At 43.5% G+C, this 16686-nt stretch overlaps 1 protein-coding gene and 1 long non-coding RNA gene across 12 annotated transcripts in view; one reads left to right on the forward strand and one right to left on the reverse strand.

The window, feature by feature from the left end:
* LOC120368776 overlaps positions 1 to 2234 on the forward strand; it is a 38992-nt gene extending 36758 nt beyond the window's left edge. For all 3 annotated transcript variants that reach the window (XR_005582778.1, XR_005582777.1, XR_005582779.1), the window contains one exon: positions 1932 to 2234. This is a non-coding gene — a long non-coding RNA (uncharacterized LOC120368776). The remainder of the gene's footprint in view (positions 1 to 1931) is intronic.
* FAM204A (family with sequence similarity 204 member A) overlaps positions 1 to 14857 on the reverse strand; it is a 36625-nt gene extending 21768 nt beyond the window's left edge. Inside the window, exons 1-2 of one of the 9 annotated variants that reach the window (XM_039481300.1) lie at positions 14710 to 14857; positions 902 to 1177 (exon numbers count right to left, since the gene is read on the reverse strand). In XM_039481300.1, the coding sequence (XP_039337234.1) occupies positions 902 to 1162 (261 nt within the window). In that variant the 5' untranslated portion in view covers positions 1163 to 1177; positions 14710 to 14857. Of the gene's footprint in view, positions 1 to 901; positions 1178 to 2639; positions 2776 to 3685; positions 3819 to 3840; positions 4057 to 14709 lie in introns of those variants that run through there. The other 8 variants (XM_039481302.1, XM_039481298.1, XM_039481304.1 and 5 more) reach the window with 8 other exon arrangements.
* Positions 14858 to 16686: the final 1829 nt, after the last annotated feature.

The following is a 16686-nucleotide window of genomic DNA, read 5'->3' on the forward strand; positions in this document are numbered from 1 at the left end:
TCAATTCTGTTGGTACTAAGTTGCAAAGGTTACACATAACAGACTCTGATCTTCATATCACAATATTATCTCTGACTTTCTGCCCCACCCCTTCTTTTAGTCCCCATGATTCTTCAGAATTGCATCCCAATCTTCATTATAAGGTACACAACTAACTTGAAACACATTAAAGGTGCAACAGTGAGCATGTTCATAAAGTCCTCTGAGGTCAGTTTAGATAACGGGTGAATGTCCAAGGAAGACTGGAACTGACCTCTTACATAACTGGCTATCTAAGCTATGGAGAGAGATGAGCGACTAGTTTTTCGCAACCCTTATTCAGAATTAGAGGCCCACTGTGAAATATCAGTGTACACTGGTCAGCTCATAAGTATGAATTCTCCAATCTTTTCTTTCCCCATATGAAACATGTACAGATCAAAGAAAATGAATAAGGTCTTGTAACCCAATTTCATACTGAATGGCAGGGCTTACATGAAACTGAAGGACACATTTTTTTGTTGAGTACATCTTAAATATTCAGGAGATTGGATAATATGCGGAATTACAAATCTTTAACAACAGAGAAGCCAGTTGCAAAGAAGTTCAGGGCTCAGACCCAGAAGTGAACAGAAAACTTTGTAAGAAGGAGTGGTTGTGCTATATTATTTTTCTCCCCTGGGCTTTAATTTACCAGTCTGTAAAGAAAGCAAAAGTAAAATTTACATAAAAAAAAATTCCTCTTAGCGGCTTGTTAGGGTAAAATTGGTTCCAATGGGTCATGGCAGTTTACATTTTATTCAAATTGCTTTAATTTTATCCTACACATTGTATGCCCCTTCACTTAAATAAAACTTAGCCACACAACACTGAACATGTTACACTTTTGCACTGGTCATTTGAAGACAATAATAATACCCACATTCCACATTTTTAAAGAAACTCCAGAAGGGCATTCTTGACATTCATTTTCTCCATCTGCCACTGCTATAGGAATGGATTTACTTTCAATGATGCTCTCAGGTCTATTTGTCTGAAAATCAGAAACCTGAACTCCTTTGACATCCTCATCTCCTTTATCTTCCTTGGAGCAAGATAAAGGGCCATCCACTGGGTCTCCATCATCAGAACTCAAGTCAACATCACTTTCATTCACACCAGGAGGCAACAGCCCACTCCACATCTTTCAGTCTAAAAACTAGAGCAAAACAGCAAAAAAATCTTTGTGAAGACATACACTTCATATGAATTTACCCAGTTTCTATTTTCTCTGTGGATGCAGAGAATTAGAAATAATGAAATACGGCATTAAAAATATTGTAAATGCTCTTGACAAGAGGAAAAAGCAAAAAATAATCTTACTTCCATTAGATGTTTTAAGTGGTTTAGACAAGCTTATTAGAATTAATGCAGAATGTCTTAACACTTGTAGAGACAGGACAGTTTACACAATGGTCCTTTTGCTCTCCTATAATTTTAAAACTCGGTTTTTAATATAAAGGATAGAAAAATTGTAACTTAAGATTTTTTTTTTAAATGCAGTAAGTCATACTGCCTGAATCTAGAGAACACAATTATCAAAGGGTTGTGAAAGTGCATGAATGAGTATTTAAAAAAACACTTTGGAGATACATATTAGGGTCTAGATGCTTTTGAAGTGTGTACAGTCAGGTGTGTGTACACCCTGGAACTGTAAGTCAAGTGTCTCCAAAAGTGCTTGTTTGGTTTTGCACACACACACTTACAAATTTGGTCCTAAGTGTTTCACTGAATCATGCAACACAAAAACGTAAATCATGAGTGGTACAAGACCAGATTCTATTTTGCTGCACCACTGTAAATCTTGACTATAAGAGTTATTTTAGATTTACACTAGTATAACTTAGAGCAAAATCTGCATCAGACAATTTCAAATTTATCTTAAAACTAATTAAGTGACTTCCTCCCAACAGAGAGACTTGGTCTGGAAGGGGGAAAAAAAAAAGTAAAGAGGAAAAAAAACCTGTGCCTGACCATGACAGATGGGAGAAAGAAAGAAGTCCCTGTTTTAGCCACCTGCTATTTGATCAGAAATGGACAATTCTGACAAAAGGCCACAAAGGATCAATACCCAAAGGCAGCAAGTGCACAGGCGATCCTAGGCAGATGTTACCTACTTCTAAGATACCTATGGGTGTGGTTGATTTATTTGCCTTTTAACACAATTTGGCAACATTTGTGCAGTTTATGTCAGCATTGAATTGGACTGAAAAATATAACATTGTGCTGTTTTCTTTTGAATCTAACGATGGTATGACTTAGTAACTTTTTAAAAAGCCAAACCCCAACTTAAGTTGATATTTATAGGTACAAGTTAACATGATTCCCCTAGTGTCTCTCAATGAAGAGTATGACAAGCTTATTATTCTCATGCTCATCTCCTCCTGCAACTGCTACCTGGGACAGCACCACCCAGCCTGCACTCTCAAAAGTTGTTTGGATTTGATTTACAGTCCAAATCAGGCTTACTTTGGAAGAGGTAAGTAGGAAAAGAGGGAGAGAGGCCGCCTTTTTTTTGGATTCATTTTAAGGCAGGTCCCCCCCAGAAGCGAAAGAGAGCTCATACTAGGTGGGGTTTTAGGAGAAGTTTACAGGTTCAACCAGAACCTCTTGACATTTACCACTTGTCCCAGCAGTGTCCTAGCACTTTGATATGCAACCATGGACCTCACATCCAGGACCCACATGAAGTCCAAGTCCTGCCCTCCCCTTCCCACCTACCTAACCTGCTCTGCCCACCCAAAGACAAAACCAGCTCCACCCTTTTACTGTCCCTTCCCCCTCCACGGCCCACTACCCCACCCCTCCCCCAAAGTGCCCTTCCCTCCTTCCCCAACCTCTTAAAACCTCCACCCTCCCAGAATGCAAAAACACCCCCTGCCCCTCCCCCCCAACTACCAACCCAGCCCCTTCTGACAGCTACTGCCGCCCCACTCCTCATCCAGCCACCCCCACCCCCAGCACCCCTCTACTACCACCACCCCACTCCTCACCCAGCAAACCCCACCCCCTGCCCCCCACCACTACCGCCACCACTCCCCTCACCCAGCAACCCCACTCCCTGCCCCTCAGCACCCTGCCCCTTACCCAGCACCCCTCCACTACCACCACCCCTCCCCTCACCCAGCAACCCCCACTCCCTGCCCCCAGCACCCCTCTACTACCACCACCACTCCCCTCACCCAGCAACCCCCACCCCCTGCCCCCCACCACTACCGCCACCACTCCCCTCACCCAGCAACCCCCACTCCCTGCCCCTCAGCACCCTGCCCCTTACCCAGGACCCCTCCACTACCACCACCCCTCCTCACCCAGCAACCCCACCTCCTGCCCCAGCACCCCTCTACTACCACCACCCTTCCCCTCACCCAGCAACCCCACCCCTGCCCCCACCACTACCGCCACCACTCCCCTCACCCAGCAACCCCACTCCCTGCCCCCACCACTACCGCCACCACTCCCCTCACCCAGCACCCCCCACTACCGCCACCCTGCCCCTCACCCAGCAACCCCCACCACTACTGCCACCACTCCCCTCACCCATCAACCCCCACTCCCTGCCCCTCAGCACCCCGCCCCTTACTCAGCACCCCTCCACTACCTCCACCCTGACCCTTACCCAGCAACCCCCACTACTCTGCCGCGCCCCTCAGCCAGCGGCCCCTACCCCCAGCTACCACCGCGCTGCACCTCCTGACTCCTTCCTCCGCCAGGTGCCGCCCGTATGCAGTGAACTGACGCTCCCTCCCCCCGCGAACCATCCCCCCGCACCGGCTCCCTGCTGCCCCTCAGGCCCCGGCAGCCACCGCGGGAGCCACTCACCCGCCGTGTTTACCTCGCCGCCATCTTGAAGCTTCATTAACATCTTACCCTGCTATTGGGCACCTTTCCGCCAGCCAATCAGCGGCTGCTTTGCTGCTGGCCCGCCCCGCCTCCCTCCGCTCGCCGTGGTCTCCATGCCAACCGGCTTGGGCCTGGTTTTGGCTGGGCTGAAATACAAGCAGCGAGAGGCCGGCCCCATCTTCGGGGAGGGAGAGGCGAGAGAGTCCATCCTCGGCGGGGGCCGAGGGGGAGGTCTCGCCACCCTTGCCGGGAAGGGTCGGGGGCTGAGGCACTCCTTTATGGGGGGGGCGCCTTGGAGGAGAGAGGCTCCCACCGGGGGGAAGACAGACACCCCCTCGCGGCTGGGGTCAGGGTGCGACTAGGAGATGAGAGGCGGCTCATTTGGGAAGTTCGTATTCTAGGGAGAGGAGAGGAGTGACACCCTCACTTTAGAGCCAGGGCGAGGCTCCCTCATTTGGCGATCCCTTGGGATCTACCTCAGCATGGCATGGGACGATTTGGAGAGCAGGGCAGTTGACAGGCAGGGGTGGCAAATGTGGGTAGCCCAACGTGCCGCACAGCATGGGATGGACTAAGATTAAAGACTCCCTGATGAGTGTCCAGCATGCACAAAATTGCCCCCCCCATAAGATCCCTGCTACAAAGCACCCTAATAACTGGGACACTTCTCTGCTCTAAGGAAATAATGGGGAGGTGTGTTACCAGCGAGCACAATGAGTACATTATAGGGAGATTTGCATTGTGAAGTTATCATCACTGCCTGCATCACTCCTGGAGAGGTTTCAGGATGTTTTAATGCCTTGTAAAATGGATTCAGTCAGTCATGACTGTCCCTCCAGGCAAAAACATCCCAGGGATGTTGGTTACTGTAGACAAACATTAAATAAGCATCCATCCCAAACTATAGGTGTCTTTCCATTAATTAAAATTGCACAATATCAAAATATTCAAATATTTCCACTAGGAAACATTTGCCTAATCATCTCAAAGGAATTGTACTTTACTTCTCAAGGCTGAAAAAAAAATCTTTTTAAAACATCAAGAAGCAGCCACCATAAACAAATCATGCAGAAAGAGGAAATCTCAAAGAATTTAGGCCCTAATCCTGCAATATGTTCTGCACAGAACAAGTTGCAGATCAGAGCCTCATTTTTCCCTAGCTAGCTCCAAAAAAGTCTGTAGACGTGATCTTTTGAGGAGCAAATCTAGGATTCTGATCCAGGAATCTGAGTCTGCCAGATGTTTGAAAGGTAAATAATAAAAGATACATGACTGCACATGGTATTCACTAAGGCACATACTCACTTGGAAAGTTCTGTTACACTTTATTTTAACTTTTTCTTACTCTTTAGTTTTCATAGGTGACAGCAGAAGTGGGTGTTTAGGAGGGATTTGAATATGGCGTGGTGAAGAGGTTCAGGCAAGGTATTTCCTCTGAAGAGAGCAGCATGGGAGAAGGCAAAGAGGGAGGAAGGGATAAAAGGGATATTGAGGCTGGCATCACTGTTAGAACACTGTGACTAAAAGATGGAAAGGTAATGTGGTTGAAGTGACTTGAGAAGATTTGGAAGCAACATTTTCTACACATTGGACGGTTGCACACTTGATATCAAATTGACTTATGACTGTAGTGAGGGCAGATCCAAAAAGGTATTTAGATTCCTAACATCCAGTGAAATTGACATTTCAATGGATGTTAGGAGCCTAAATACCATTTTATTTTAAATTTTCACCGAGATATGGACAAACAATTTAGTTATTGGGACAATGTGACCCAAGAACCTCTTGATGCCAACTGGCATTGGGTACAGGGGTGCATAAGGGTTACAGGAATTCCTTGGGTGTGATATTTATATTCTAGCTCACCAAAGACTGTCACGTTACGTTTCCGTTGAAAGCCTGTGTCACACTGATCATCATAATCTTTGTGAAATATATATGCAGATATGTTTAATTTGGAAATTATGTTCCTAAGGCCTTGTAGCTAAAAGTAGGTCAATAAGAGTTAGCATGCCTTAAGTCAGGTTCCAGCAGACAGAAGATTGGAGATGCTTATCTATGTGGTTGACTGTTGTGTATCGTGTTACAATGAGAGTGTATTTCCATACTGAGTCAAATGCTAATAAGACATTGGGGATGTCAAAAGCAAAATTAACAGGAAGAGATAAATGGGTGGGGAACTCTGTGTTAGAGGCGAAGAACAAAGGACAGGTCCGGTATAGCAGGGTGTGCGGAAAGATGCCTTCACATGCTTCATTGGGGGAGGCAAGCTGACAGCAGGCTTGGCCTTAGAAAGAAGGATCTCAGCCATCCTGGTTCAAAAACAGTGTGAGAAAGACTTGGAGTAAGCAGTACGTTGTTAGATAAGAGGGCATCTTGAGTTTAAGCTCTAGATTGTGTGATATGATTTTATTTTATATTTAACCCTTAGGTTCCAGTATTTCTGTTTGCTATCATATGTATCTCTGTTAAATAAACATATACTTGCATTCGCTATAAACAAATATACGTGTTGTGTGTTAAGCGGTGCTGTGTTCTAAGGTGTAATTAGTAAGCAGCAGTGCATCGGTCTGGGAATTCTGTGAGTGTTCAGTGGATAAAAGACTGGATACTGCAGGGGTATGCTCTGGGAACTCGGGGGTTGGAGTGTGCCTATCACTAATCTCCACAAGGGAGAGTGGAGCCCATGTAGGCTGAGAGCGGAGTGCTTGTGTTGCCTGTGGCTGAAAGGGTCAGGGCAGATACAGACCAGGCTTCTTCACACTAACAGGGTAGGTGGTAGTGTTGGAAAATCATAGTGCTAATGAAGCCTTTCCGTATTAGGCCTGAGTAAACCAAAGTTATGCTATGCTTGCCCAAACCGTGTTGGAAAGCTTACAGAACTCATTAGACTGAAGGCCGTATATCTACCTAAGTCAGCTATTTCGCTTATCAGTTTTGTTTGGCTCCCCAAGTATATGTTGGCTCCCCAAGTGTATGCAGCTGCGTTCACATGTATGCATCCAAAGTATCTAGTACAAAGGGTCAACGGATGTATCTTGTGTCCCCTTCAGAATGACAAATGTATCCTCAACAGATGTATCTTGTAGCCCCCACAAAATGATATATGTATCCTGCGTATCCAATTATCCCCTAATAGATGCATGTACAGGTTCTACAGGTCAACCAAATGACGTAGACAAACGTAGGCTAAGTTGTTTGTTACTGATTATAAAAAGGCCCGTTCGGGCTTGTGGGGTGTGTCTCTTTCTCTGGCACTAGCCGAGAGGAGCACCCGCTCAGCTGACCGATCAATAAAGGGTGTGGTACTCGTCTTCCTGTCTCCGTGCCTCCTTGGTGTAATTAGGTAAGCTCCAGGGGGAAACGAGCCCTTTTGGCTAACAGTAGCGAGGTGTCTCACAACTCTGGGTAACCCTGGGAAGCACCACAGACAGAAAAGGAGGAGCAGATTTTTTAAAAATATTGTTTTGGGGGAGGGGAGAATAGTGCAACGTAAATGCTAATAATAGCCTGATATTGCAAACCCTGACATATGAATAGTTCTTACATCATTGACTTAATGGGGCTGCTCATTTTTGCAAGGACTACTTATGTGAGTCAGGGTTTGCAGGATCAGGCCCGTATCTGAAGGGCATACGAACATGCTTTATATTGAGATATAAACAAATATTCATGTTTCTTATTTTTCTTTGTGCCCTCATTTTGCACCTCAGATACAAAATATTTAACTGTGTAAACAATCACTTTTTCATGAACTACATGTAAATTCACACTCAGTTTGTGAATACCTCTTTTCTCTCATCTGGGAAAATCATTTTTAGGAGTTATATTTCATTTACATTGAAATGTACATACAAAGGGTAGGAATTAATGGTAAATTCTCAGAATGGAGAGGGGTAACTAGTGGTGTTCCCCAAGGGTCAGTCCTAGGACCAATCCTATTCAATTTATTCATAAATGATCTGGAGAAAGGGGTGAACAGTGAGGTGGCAAAGTTTGCAGATGATACTAAACTACTCAAGGTAGTTAAGACCAAAGCAGATTGTGACGAACTTCAAAAAGATCTCACAAAACTAAGTGATTGGGCAACAAAATGGCAAATGAAATTTAATGTGGATAAATGTAAAGTAATGCACATTGGAAAAAATAACCCCAACTATACATACAACATGATGGGGGCTAATTTAGCTACAACGAGTCAGGAAAAAGATCTTGGAGTCATCGTGGATAGTTCTCTGAAGATGTCCATGCAGTGTGCAGAGGCGGTCAAAAAAGCAAACAGGATGTTAGGAATCATTAAAAAGGGGATAGAGAATAAGACTGAGAATATATTATTGCCCTTATATAAATCCATGGTACACCCACATCTCGAATACTGTGTACAGATGTGGTCTCCTCACCTCAAAAAAGATATTCTAGCACTAGAAAAGGTTCAGAAAAGGGCAACTAAAATGATTAGGGGTTTAGAGAGGGTCCCATACGAGGAAAGATTAAAGAGGCTCTTCAGCTTGGAAAAGAGAAGACTAAGGGGGGATATGATAGAGGTATATAAAATCATGAATGATGTTGAGAAAGTGGATAAGGAAAAGTTATTTACTTATTCCCATAATACAAGAACTAGGGGTCACCAAATGAAATTAATAGGCAGCAGGTTTTAAACAAATAAAAGGAAGTTCTTCTTCACGCAGCGCACAGTCAACTTGTGGAACTCCTTACCTGAGGAGGTTGTGAAGCCTGGGACTATAACAATGTTTAAAAGGGGACTGGATAAATTCATGGTGGCTAAGTCCATAAATGGCTATTAGCTAGGATGGGTAAGAATGGTGTCCCTAGCCTCTGTTCGTCAGAGGATGTAGATGGATGGCAGGAGAGAGATCACTTGATCATTGCCTGTTAGATTCACTCCCTCTGGGGCACCTGGCATTGGCCACTGTCGGTAGACAGATACTGGGCTAGATGGACCTTTGGTCTGACCCGTACGGCCGTTCTTATGTTCTTATGTTATACATTTACTAATTGAATCTAATTGTTTATACAAGTAAACAGTTACTGATAACTGAATTTATTGATGTTGACTATTCGTTGTCTTTTATTCTTGACATATGTGATAGGCCACCAGCCTATATTCTTTCCTAATACCCGCTAATGTGAGAACTTCTAAGAGCTACACACGTGACACTGTTATAGCCTGCTAGATTCATATGGCTCGCATTTCTCAGCACAATTTGTATCTGCAGAATTAGTGTCCCCACTTTTGTACTCACAATTCAGTTTCAGGTACAAGTCTGAATAGTTGCACTAATTGCAGCCATAAACTGGGTACTTAGATTTACATCTGCAATTCATTTGTTGTTGCAAATTAATTCTATCTACAAATAAGGAAGCCAAAATTCAGGCCAGCTCTAAATATACCTTCACCTCACTGGAACAAATTAAGGCCGCCTTTTACACATAAGGGAAAAGCCACAGCTAGGCAGCAGATTGCAACTACTGCACCTTATTCAAGCTATTACCCATCCTTTACCCTCCCCAAACCTGCAAAATTTATGTTCCACAGGTCATTGACTGTTAGAGTTACAAGAGGATTATTGCAGAATGCTTCCCTTCTTGGCTGCTTCATGTGTCCTGCAAGTTATTTCTGCCCGTCTTCTGATATGGGAAGAAAGGGCAGGGAGCACAGCCATGCCACACTAATACTGCTATTGTATGCCTGTTTATACCTATCTGTACTTTAAAATCAAAGGAGGCTGATGTTTTGTCCAAAACTTGCTTCAGATTCCAGTTCCTCTGGTATTTTCTCTCCTATCAGTTTTCTAGTCCTTGTCAACCAAATGTTCAAGTCATCTGATTTATTTCCTTTTAGTCAACTGATCTAACTTCCTTTGTCACTTAAATTCCTGTCCTGGAGACCTGCCAAACAATGACTTTTATGAATGCCTGTGAGATTCCCATGGAACATAAAACTAGTAAAACACCAGTAATTAAACTGTAGTCTAAACAATTTTTTGATGCTATTGTTTGAAAAATTAATCTAATGAACTGTAGAAGGAAGGTCTAGAGCAATTGCAATGTGCTGCATAATGCATAATTTCAGTCATTTCAGGCCCCTCATTTAAATTTGCAGGTTTCACGGCAACTTCTCTTTATCTTTGTTCCCTTTATTTTCCTTACCTGCTGGTGGTGATATTTTCAGATACAGTGTTACTCTTAGGACCAGTTGTAATCGTTTAATAAATGTCATAAAGGGATGATTCTTTCCATCGAAGAAAATACTACTATGTAATAACATTAATATGAGATTCATCATATAAGAAACTGTACTGATAAATACAAAAAACATGTACAGGAGACAGGATCATTGGCTTTATTTTATAAAGTCAGACTAATTTATGACAGCAGCCTGAGGAGTCCATCTTTCTTGTTGGACAGTCTTTGTTGGATTACTCAGCTATACATTCTAGTGGAATATAAAATATTTGTAATTTGGTACTACTGTACATTAGTCCACACTATGATTTTGATGGCTTAAAATGGTCTCACAACTTCTATTTGACTGCTTGAGAAGAGGATATGACTGCTGTTGCTCCACTACATACTCTGCTTTTGGATGTAAAAGTTTAACTGGTTAACCGGTTAACAGATAAGCACATTCTTATAGGGTTCTGTTAACAATTAAACTCCTCTGCCCCCCACGCCTGGGGTCTCGGGCACGGGGCAGCAGTGGAGTCCTGGGGCTGGTGGCCATGGAGTGCTGTGGCCGGGATGCTGGGCCCACGGAGGCAGAAGAGCCCTGCACCCGGGCTGGCAGACGGGACCCGAGGTGCTGGGCCGGCGGCAGCGTAGTCCCGGGGCTAACATACTGGCAGCTGGGACCCTGGGCATTAGGCTGCAGTGGAGTGCCGGGTGCTGAGCCGGCGGCTGTGGCGTCCCGGGTCCCAAGGCTGGCGGCCGGCATGCTGGGCCCAGGAAGGCAGCAGAACCCTGCGCCTGGGCTGGCAGCCGGGACCCCAGGTGCGTGGAGGCAGCAGATCTCTGCATAAAACATGGGGGTGCTGCAACACCCCCCCATACACCACTCCTAATTCTCTGCCTATGTGAACTCCTTAATGGTTAACCGTTTAACCAATAGAATTTTAATCGGTTAAAAGGTTACCATTTTAAAACCCTATTTACATCCCTACACCCTACCTTCTAACCAGAAATAAAGGAAATATTGCACAACCTGAGTGATTCACCTTAATCACCCCCCACTATTATTAGTTCCTGGAGGAGCTGAGGCAACCTTTCCTGCAGTAGCTGCACACAGTCTGTGGCCCACAGTGACATACAAACCCAATATAATATGGTCCCCAAAGATACTGCATGGGACAGCAATAACTGTCACACTCTTTTCTTAAACATTTGCTCGAAACAGTAGTAACATGATAAGAGGGTTTATTAGCATTGGGGCAATATCATTTTTGTAAATTATTTGAAAAATTCATTAAGAGTCCATTTGCAGGGAAATATTTTTATGGTCACAAAGATATAGCCAGGTTGTTTTGATTGTTTTACAAAAGGTGCGTAGAGTTGTATGGAAGTAAATGTTCCTGACTGATCACATATACACTTATTTCCACAAAAGATAGCTAATTATATACACAAAAAAGGTGTATGTATAATATAAATTACATATTGCTAGCTGTTGTTGATGACAATAGGAAATGGGGAATGGACCTAAGAAACTTTTCACAAATATGAAAACATAGTACATTTTCTCCTTTGTAGACAGTATTTTGCAAATAAATTGAAATAATCAAGAACTGAATTTTTGTTTAAACGTATTGTGAAGAGACCCTATTGTATTAATAGATTACAATCATTGTGATAATATAGTATTTACCTTGTATTCATTTTTGTTGAACTAATGGGAAATTTTCTAACATGATTAAGTTTTAATAAATAAAATACTGTGAAAAGGAAAAGTAATTTGATTTTAAAGGAAGATGCAAAGTCAGTGAAATGACTTCTAATTTTTTCTGCACTTTTTCTATATACACAGCTTTTAAAAACTTTTTGTTAATTCTTTAAAATAATTACACTCAAACAGGCATTTAAAAGCAGTGAAAAGGGATTACAGGTTTTTTTCACATACAGAGCCATATAAGAAACAAAAACCAATTCTTGCTAAACAAAGATCCTAGGAAACTTCATAGGGACAATAAATGGAAATCTCACAAAAATATTATCTAGGGCAGCACATGAGAGTAAATATTGGATAATATATTTTCTAATAATAATGATGTCTTGTAATGTGAGTCCTCTCTACAGCACTGATAGTAAGGCTTTGATCCTGCAAACCCTTGCATGGGTCCTGGTCTAAAGCTGTAGAAGTCAGTGGAAAGACTCCCATGGTTTTCAGAGAGTTTTAGATTAGGGCCATAGTGTGCGGTAGTGAACACAAGGTTGTTGCCCTCCAGCACAAGTGCGTGCCAAGATTACATGTGGTTGCAATTAAATTATGCACTAGACACTGTCTTTTGCACTGAACAAAAGCAAGTCAGTCTAAATCCCCTTGCATGCCTGCTCCCATCTTCTCAAAGACTTAGGGCGAAAAAGGGGTAATATAACAGAGAACAGGCATTCTGTGAAAACATGCGCTTAAATATAATCCTCAGCATACAGCATGAGATGATTTGCTATGTGCTTTTAGCCCTTAGGGAGCATGGATCAGCGTTCACGTCACGCTCCCCATCAGCACCCAGCCTGGGCCAGAGAAGTGAATGATCCAACCAGTGGTAGGGTTGCTAACTTTCTAATTGCACAAAACCAAACACCCTAGTCCCGCCCCTTCCCCAAGGCACCACCCCTTGCTCTACACTCCCCTTCCCTTGGTGGCTTACTCTCCCCCACTCTCACTCACTTTCACTGGGCTGGGGGAGGGGGTTGGGGTGTGGGAGGGGTGAGGGCTCCGGTTGTGGGTGCAGGCTCTGGGGTGGGGCTGGGGATGAGGGATTTGGGGTGCAGGAGGGGGCTCCAAGCTGTGCAGTGAGGCTGAGGGATTCGGCGTGTGGGAGGGAGCTGCGGGTTGAGGCAGGGGGTAGGGATGCAGGAGGAGGTATGGGCTCTGGGTTGGGGGTGCGGGCTCTGGGGTGGGGTTGGGGATGAGGGCTTCAGAGTATGGGAGGGGGCTCTGGGCTGGAGCAGAGGGTTGGACGTGGGCTTACCTCGGGCAGCTCCTGGCCAGTGGCACAGCAGGGCTAAGGCAGGCTCCCTGCCTGTCCTGGCTCCTCGCTGCACTCCAGAAGTGGCCAGCCGGTCCAGCTCCTAGGCAAGGGGGTCAGGAGGCTCCGTGCGCTGCAATCACACGTAAGCACTGCCCCCCCAGCTCCCATTGGTTCCCAGCCAATGGGATTGTGGAGCTGGTGCTTCAAGCGGGGGCAGCACATGGAGCTCCGTGGTCCCCTGCCTAGGAGCCAGACCTGCTGGCCACTTCTGGGGCGCAGCGTGGTGCCAGGACAGGTAAGGACTAGCCTGCCTTAGTCCTGCAGCACCGTTGACCAGACTTTTAATGGCCTGGTTGGCGGTGCTGACTGGAGCTGCCAGGGTCCCCTTTTGACCAGGCATTCCAGTCGAAAACCGGACACCTGGCAACTCTAACCAGCAGACCAAATTCAGTGATAAATTCTGGTCATATGCCACCTGAGGCACGTTGAGCATACACTAAGAAGAAGCACTTACTCTCGCTACTTGGCAAGAGTAACTTTTGTGGCCTCTTAGTAGGGGTCTGTATAATTCAGGATCAGGTTTGCTTAGGCACTCTGTTCTGTTCATCACTTTGTCACTTGTGCTTATTCTCAGAGCACTCTGCAACTGAGCTGTTCAGTATCAAGCCTTCAATCTTTGCGGAGAAGATTATCCATATATTCATTTAATATGTACCAGTTCCTCAGAAACTTGTATTTTATTGTTCATTCTTTCCCTATCATCTGTGTTTTTAAGAAGTGGTACTTGAGTAAGATTGTTTTATCCAGTCCTGAGTAAGCGGGCCTCTCAAAAGTAGTAGCGCACTATTAACACCCAGAAAGAAAGAATGATTTTGTGGTTAAACACTGGACTGAGATATCTAGATTCAGTTATCATTAAGGATATGATTTGGTCATAGAGGTCATGGATTCCGTGATTTCAACAGAACTCTGTCACTTCTTTGGCTTCGACTTCAGCCCCAGGTGGTAGGGCTCAGGCAGCCAGCCCCACCATGATCATACCCTCATTTTGTACATTTTTACCATGATTATTCTGTGAATTTTGCTGTGACAAAATCGTATGCATAATTATCATCTTTGCCGCAGACTTCCTGTGTGACTTGAACGAGTTACTTAATCTCTTTTTACCTTAGTTCCCTATCTGTAAAATTAGTTTAGCAATTCTTTTGTCTGTTTGGAGTGCAAGCTGTTTGGGGCCGGAGCTGTCTCTGACCACATATTAATACAGCACCTAACACAATGACACTGTGCTTGCAATTGGAGCCTTAGGTGCACATGTAATGCAAATAATGAGTAACAATAATCTAATTAGGTTAGTTAATTTTACAGGGCTGTATGGGCTAGCTTTTCAAATATATTTAGGTGTCTCAAGTTGCAGATAGACATCTAGGTGGCTTTTCAAAAGGATCAAAGTTGGTTAGTCGTGTAACTCCTATGACTTTAAATGGGAATTAGATGCCTGATTTATTTAGGCGCTTTTGTAAATCCCACTAGGCATCTATTGGCATCTTCGGGCATCTAAATCCCTGTGAAAAATTGGCCCTATGACACTAAATGTGAGACTGTTCAGCTATTGTAAGACAAATGATAACGTTTCAAATACCTTTTTAAAAATCTTAAGTGTCGATCCATCAATTGATATGTTGGTTGTTAGAGCCATGAGTCCATAGACCTTATTTGGGTCTGGGAGGCACTTTGTCCACTCTTGCAGTAGAAGGTAAGGTGACTTCTACCGGTAGCCAACTCCGTCACTATATGAAATAATCATAACCTTAGATTGTTTTTACAGAGGAAGAGGCAGAGAGTAGTTTTCTTAACCTTTTATAGAAGAGTTTTTCCTTGTATATTAATCAGCATAGTTTAGAGGAGAAAATAGAGGGACTGGCAACCAAGAATTCCTGGATCTGAGACTGATGATGTGGAGGTTGGGCAAGTGACTTAACCTCTCTCTATTTCAGATTGTGAAACAAATAATAATATTTTAGCTACCTTCCAGTGGTATTATGTGAAATTAATTAGTGTTTGTACTGCACTTTGAAAATATAAGGAGCTGTATAAGTGGAAAGCATTATTACTAGAAGCTTGATCTTGTTAGCATTATTTTTGTTCTACATTCAGTTTTCTGGGCCAAGTTTGATACTTATAAAGTATCTCAAAAATGTGCTACCATGATTTCACTGGTACAAATAACAGTGGATTTTTCAAGATATTTGAATGAACCTGTTCAGTCTCTGTGTGTACCAGTGCCCTCTGCTGGTTGGGATCACAGTTGCCCAGCTGAGATCCTGTACTGCTAACTAGATTCTCCTTTAGTAGGGAAGACTGTAGTAGGAGATTATTGTCCTTTAGGATCAGGATCAGGCGTTCTATCCCCACTCTCACTATGAAGTTCCTAGTAGCCATGCTATAAGCAACCTGACATCCAGATGTGGCCATGGGTATGTTACAACATGTAGTAATATGTCTGTTTTGTTTGTTGCCCTTCTGTGTGCGGTGTTTGTTTTAAGTATCCATGAGTGTTGTTCCATAGATATTTGCCATCAGAGAAAGAATACTTAACCGTAAGTCCTTCAATGCAATACAATTTATAGGTGTTCAGTCAATCCAACCTCCTCTCCTTTAGGAGCCTGTTTGCTGTAACTGCTTGGTTTAGGGCCTACCTCAAAAAGGAATGAGCAGTTATGTGACAGGGTGTGGTATAAATAACCTTGGAGGCACATAAGATGCAGAGCTAATGAAGTGCCTGAAAGAAAAAGTCTCAACTATCAAGCTATGAATCCACTCTCCTTGTGCCACAAACCAGAGGTCATGTAACTTAGGAATGTGTAGCCAAAGATAATACTACCTTCAGAGAACTCTACTTACAGGTAAGTAACTCTCCTTTAAAGGAGGTATCTTTGTGTGGCAGACTGTTTATGGGAGCCATTTGAATTGAACTTTAAATGAAAAAGGCATATCTCTGTAAGTGGTAATAATTTTAGTCATCTTGCTGTGGCTAGGGGTTGTGGAATTCATTAGCACAGATTAACATATAAAGTGGGTGAGATATCTAATAGCAAACGTAGAGGTTTAGGGACCTTAATTCATCACTGAATGAACAGCGTGTACAGTATTAGGGACTATGAAATTTTTAATTTACACAAAGTGTCCAAGAATATAGGGAATAAATTTAAACCCAAAACAGATAATGGAGCTGTGCCCTGCCTAGCTGGCAAGTTGAATTGTTTTTACACTGAGTGAAGAAAGCTAATTATCCCAAGCACAAGGAGACTGCTAAAAATAATAAGATTATAAAGAATAATTTGCTGATATAATTACAACAAAATTGGGTACACACAATCGTCAGATACATGTATTGCTTGACCTGGGCGAGAAAGTGAAATAAATCCTTCCTCTATAGCCTTCGTAAATTTGTTTTTATCATCTCCAAGTGGTGTTTGCACAGGCAGCACAATTTGCATGTGTAATGTGGCTGTACAAATTGACAACAAGTAAATTATTCAAGGAAATAGGCTGGTCGTGGGTCTGAACTATCTCGCAAAGCCTATTCATTTTGAAGAATCACTGAGACGTGAAGCTC

This window comes from Mauremys reevesii, linkage group 7 (genome assembly GCF_016161935.1).
Source record: "Mauremys reevesii isolate NIE-2019 linkage group 7, ASM1616193v1, whole genome shotgun sequence".
Classification (NCBI taxonomy): domain Eukaryota; kingdom Metazoa; phylum Chordata; order Testudines; family Geoemydidae; genus Mauremys; species Mauremys reevesii.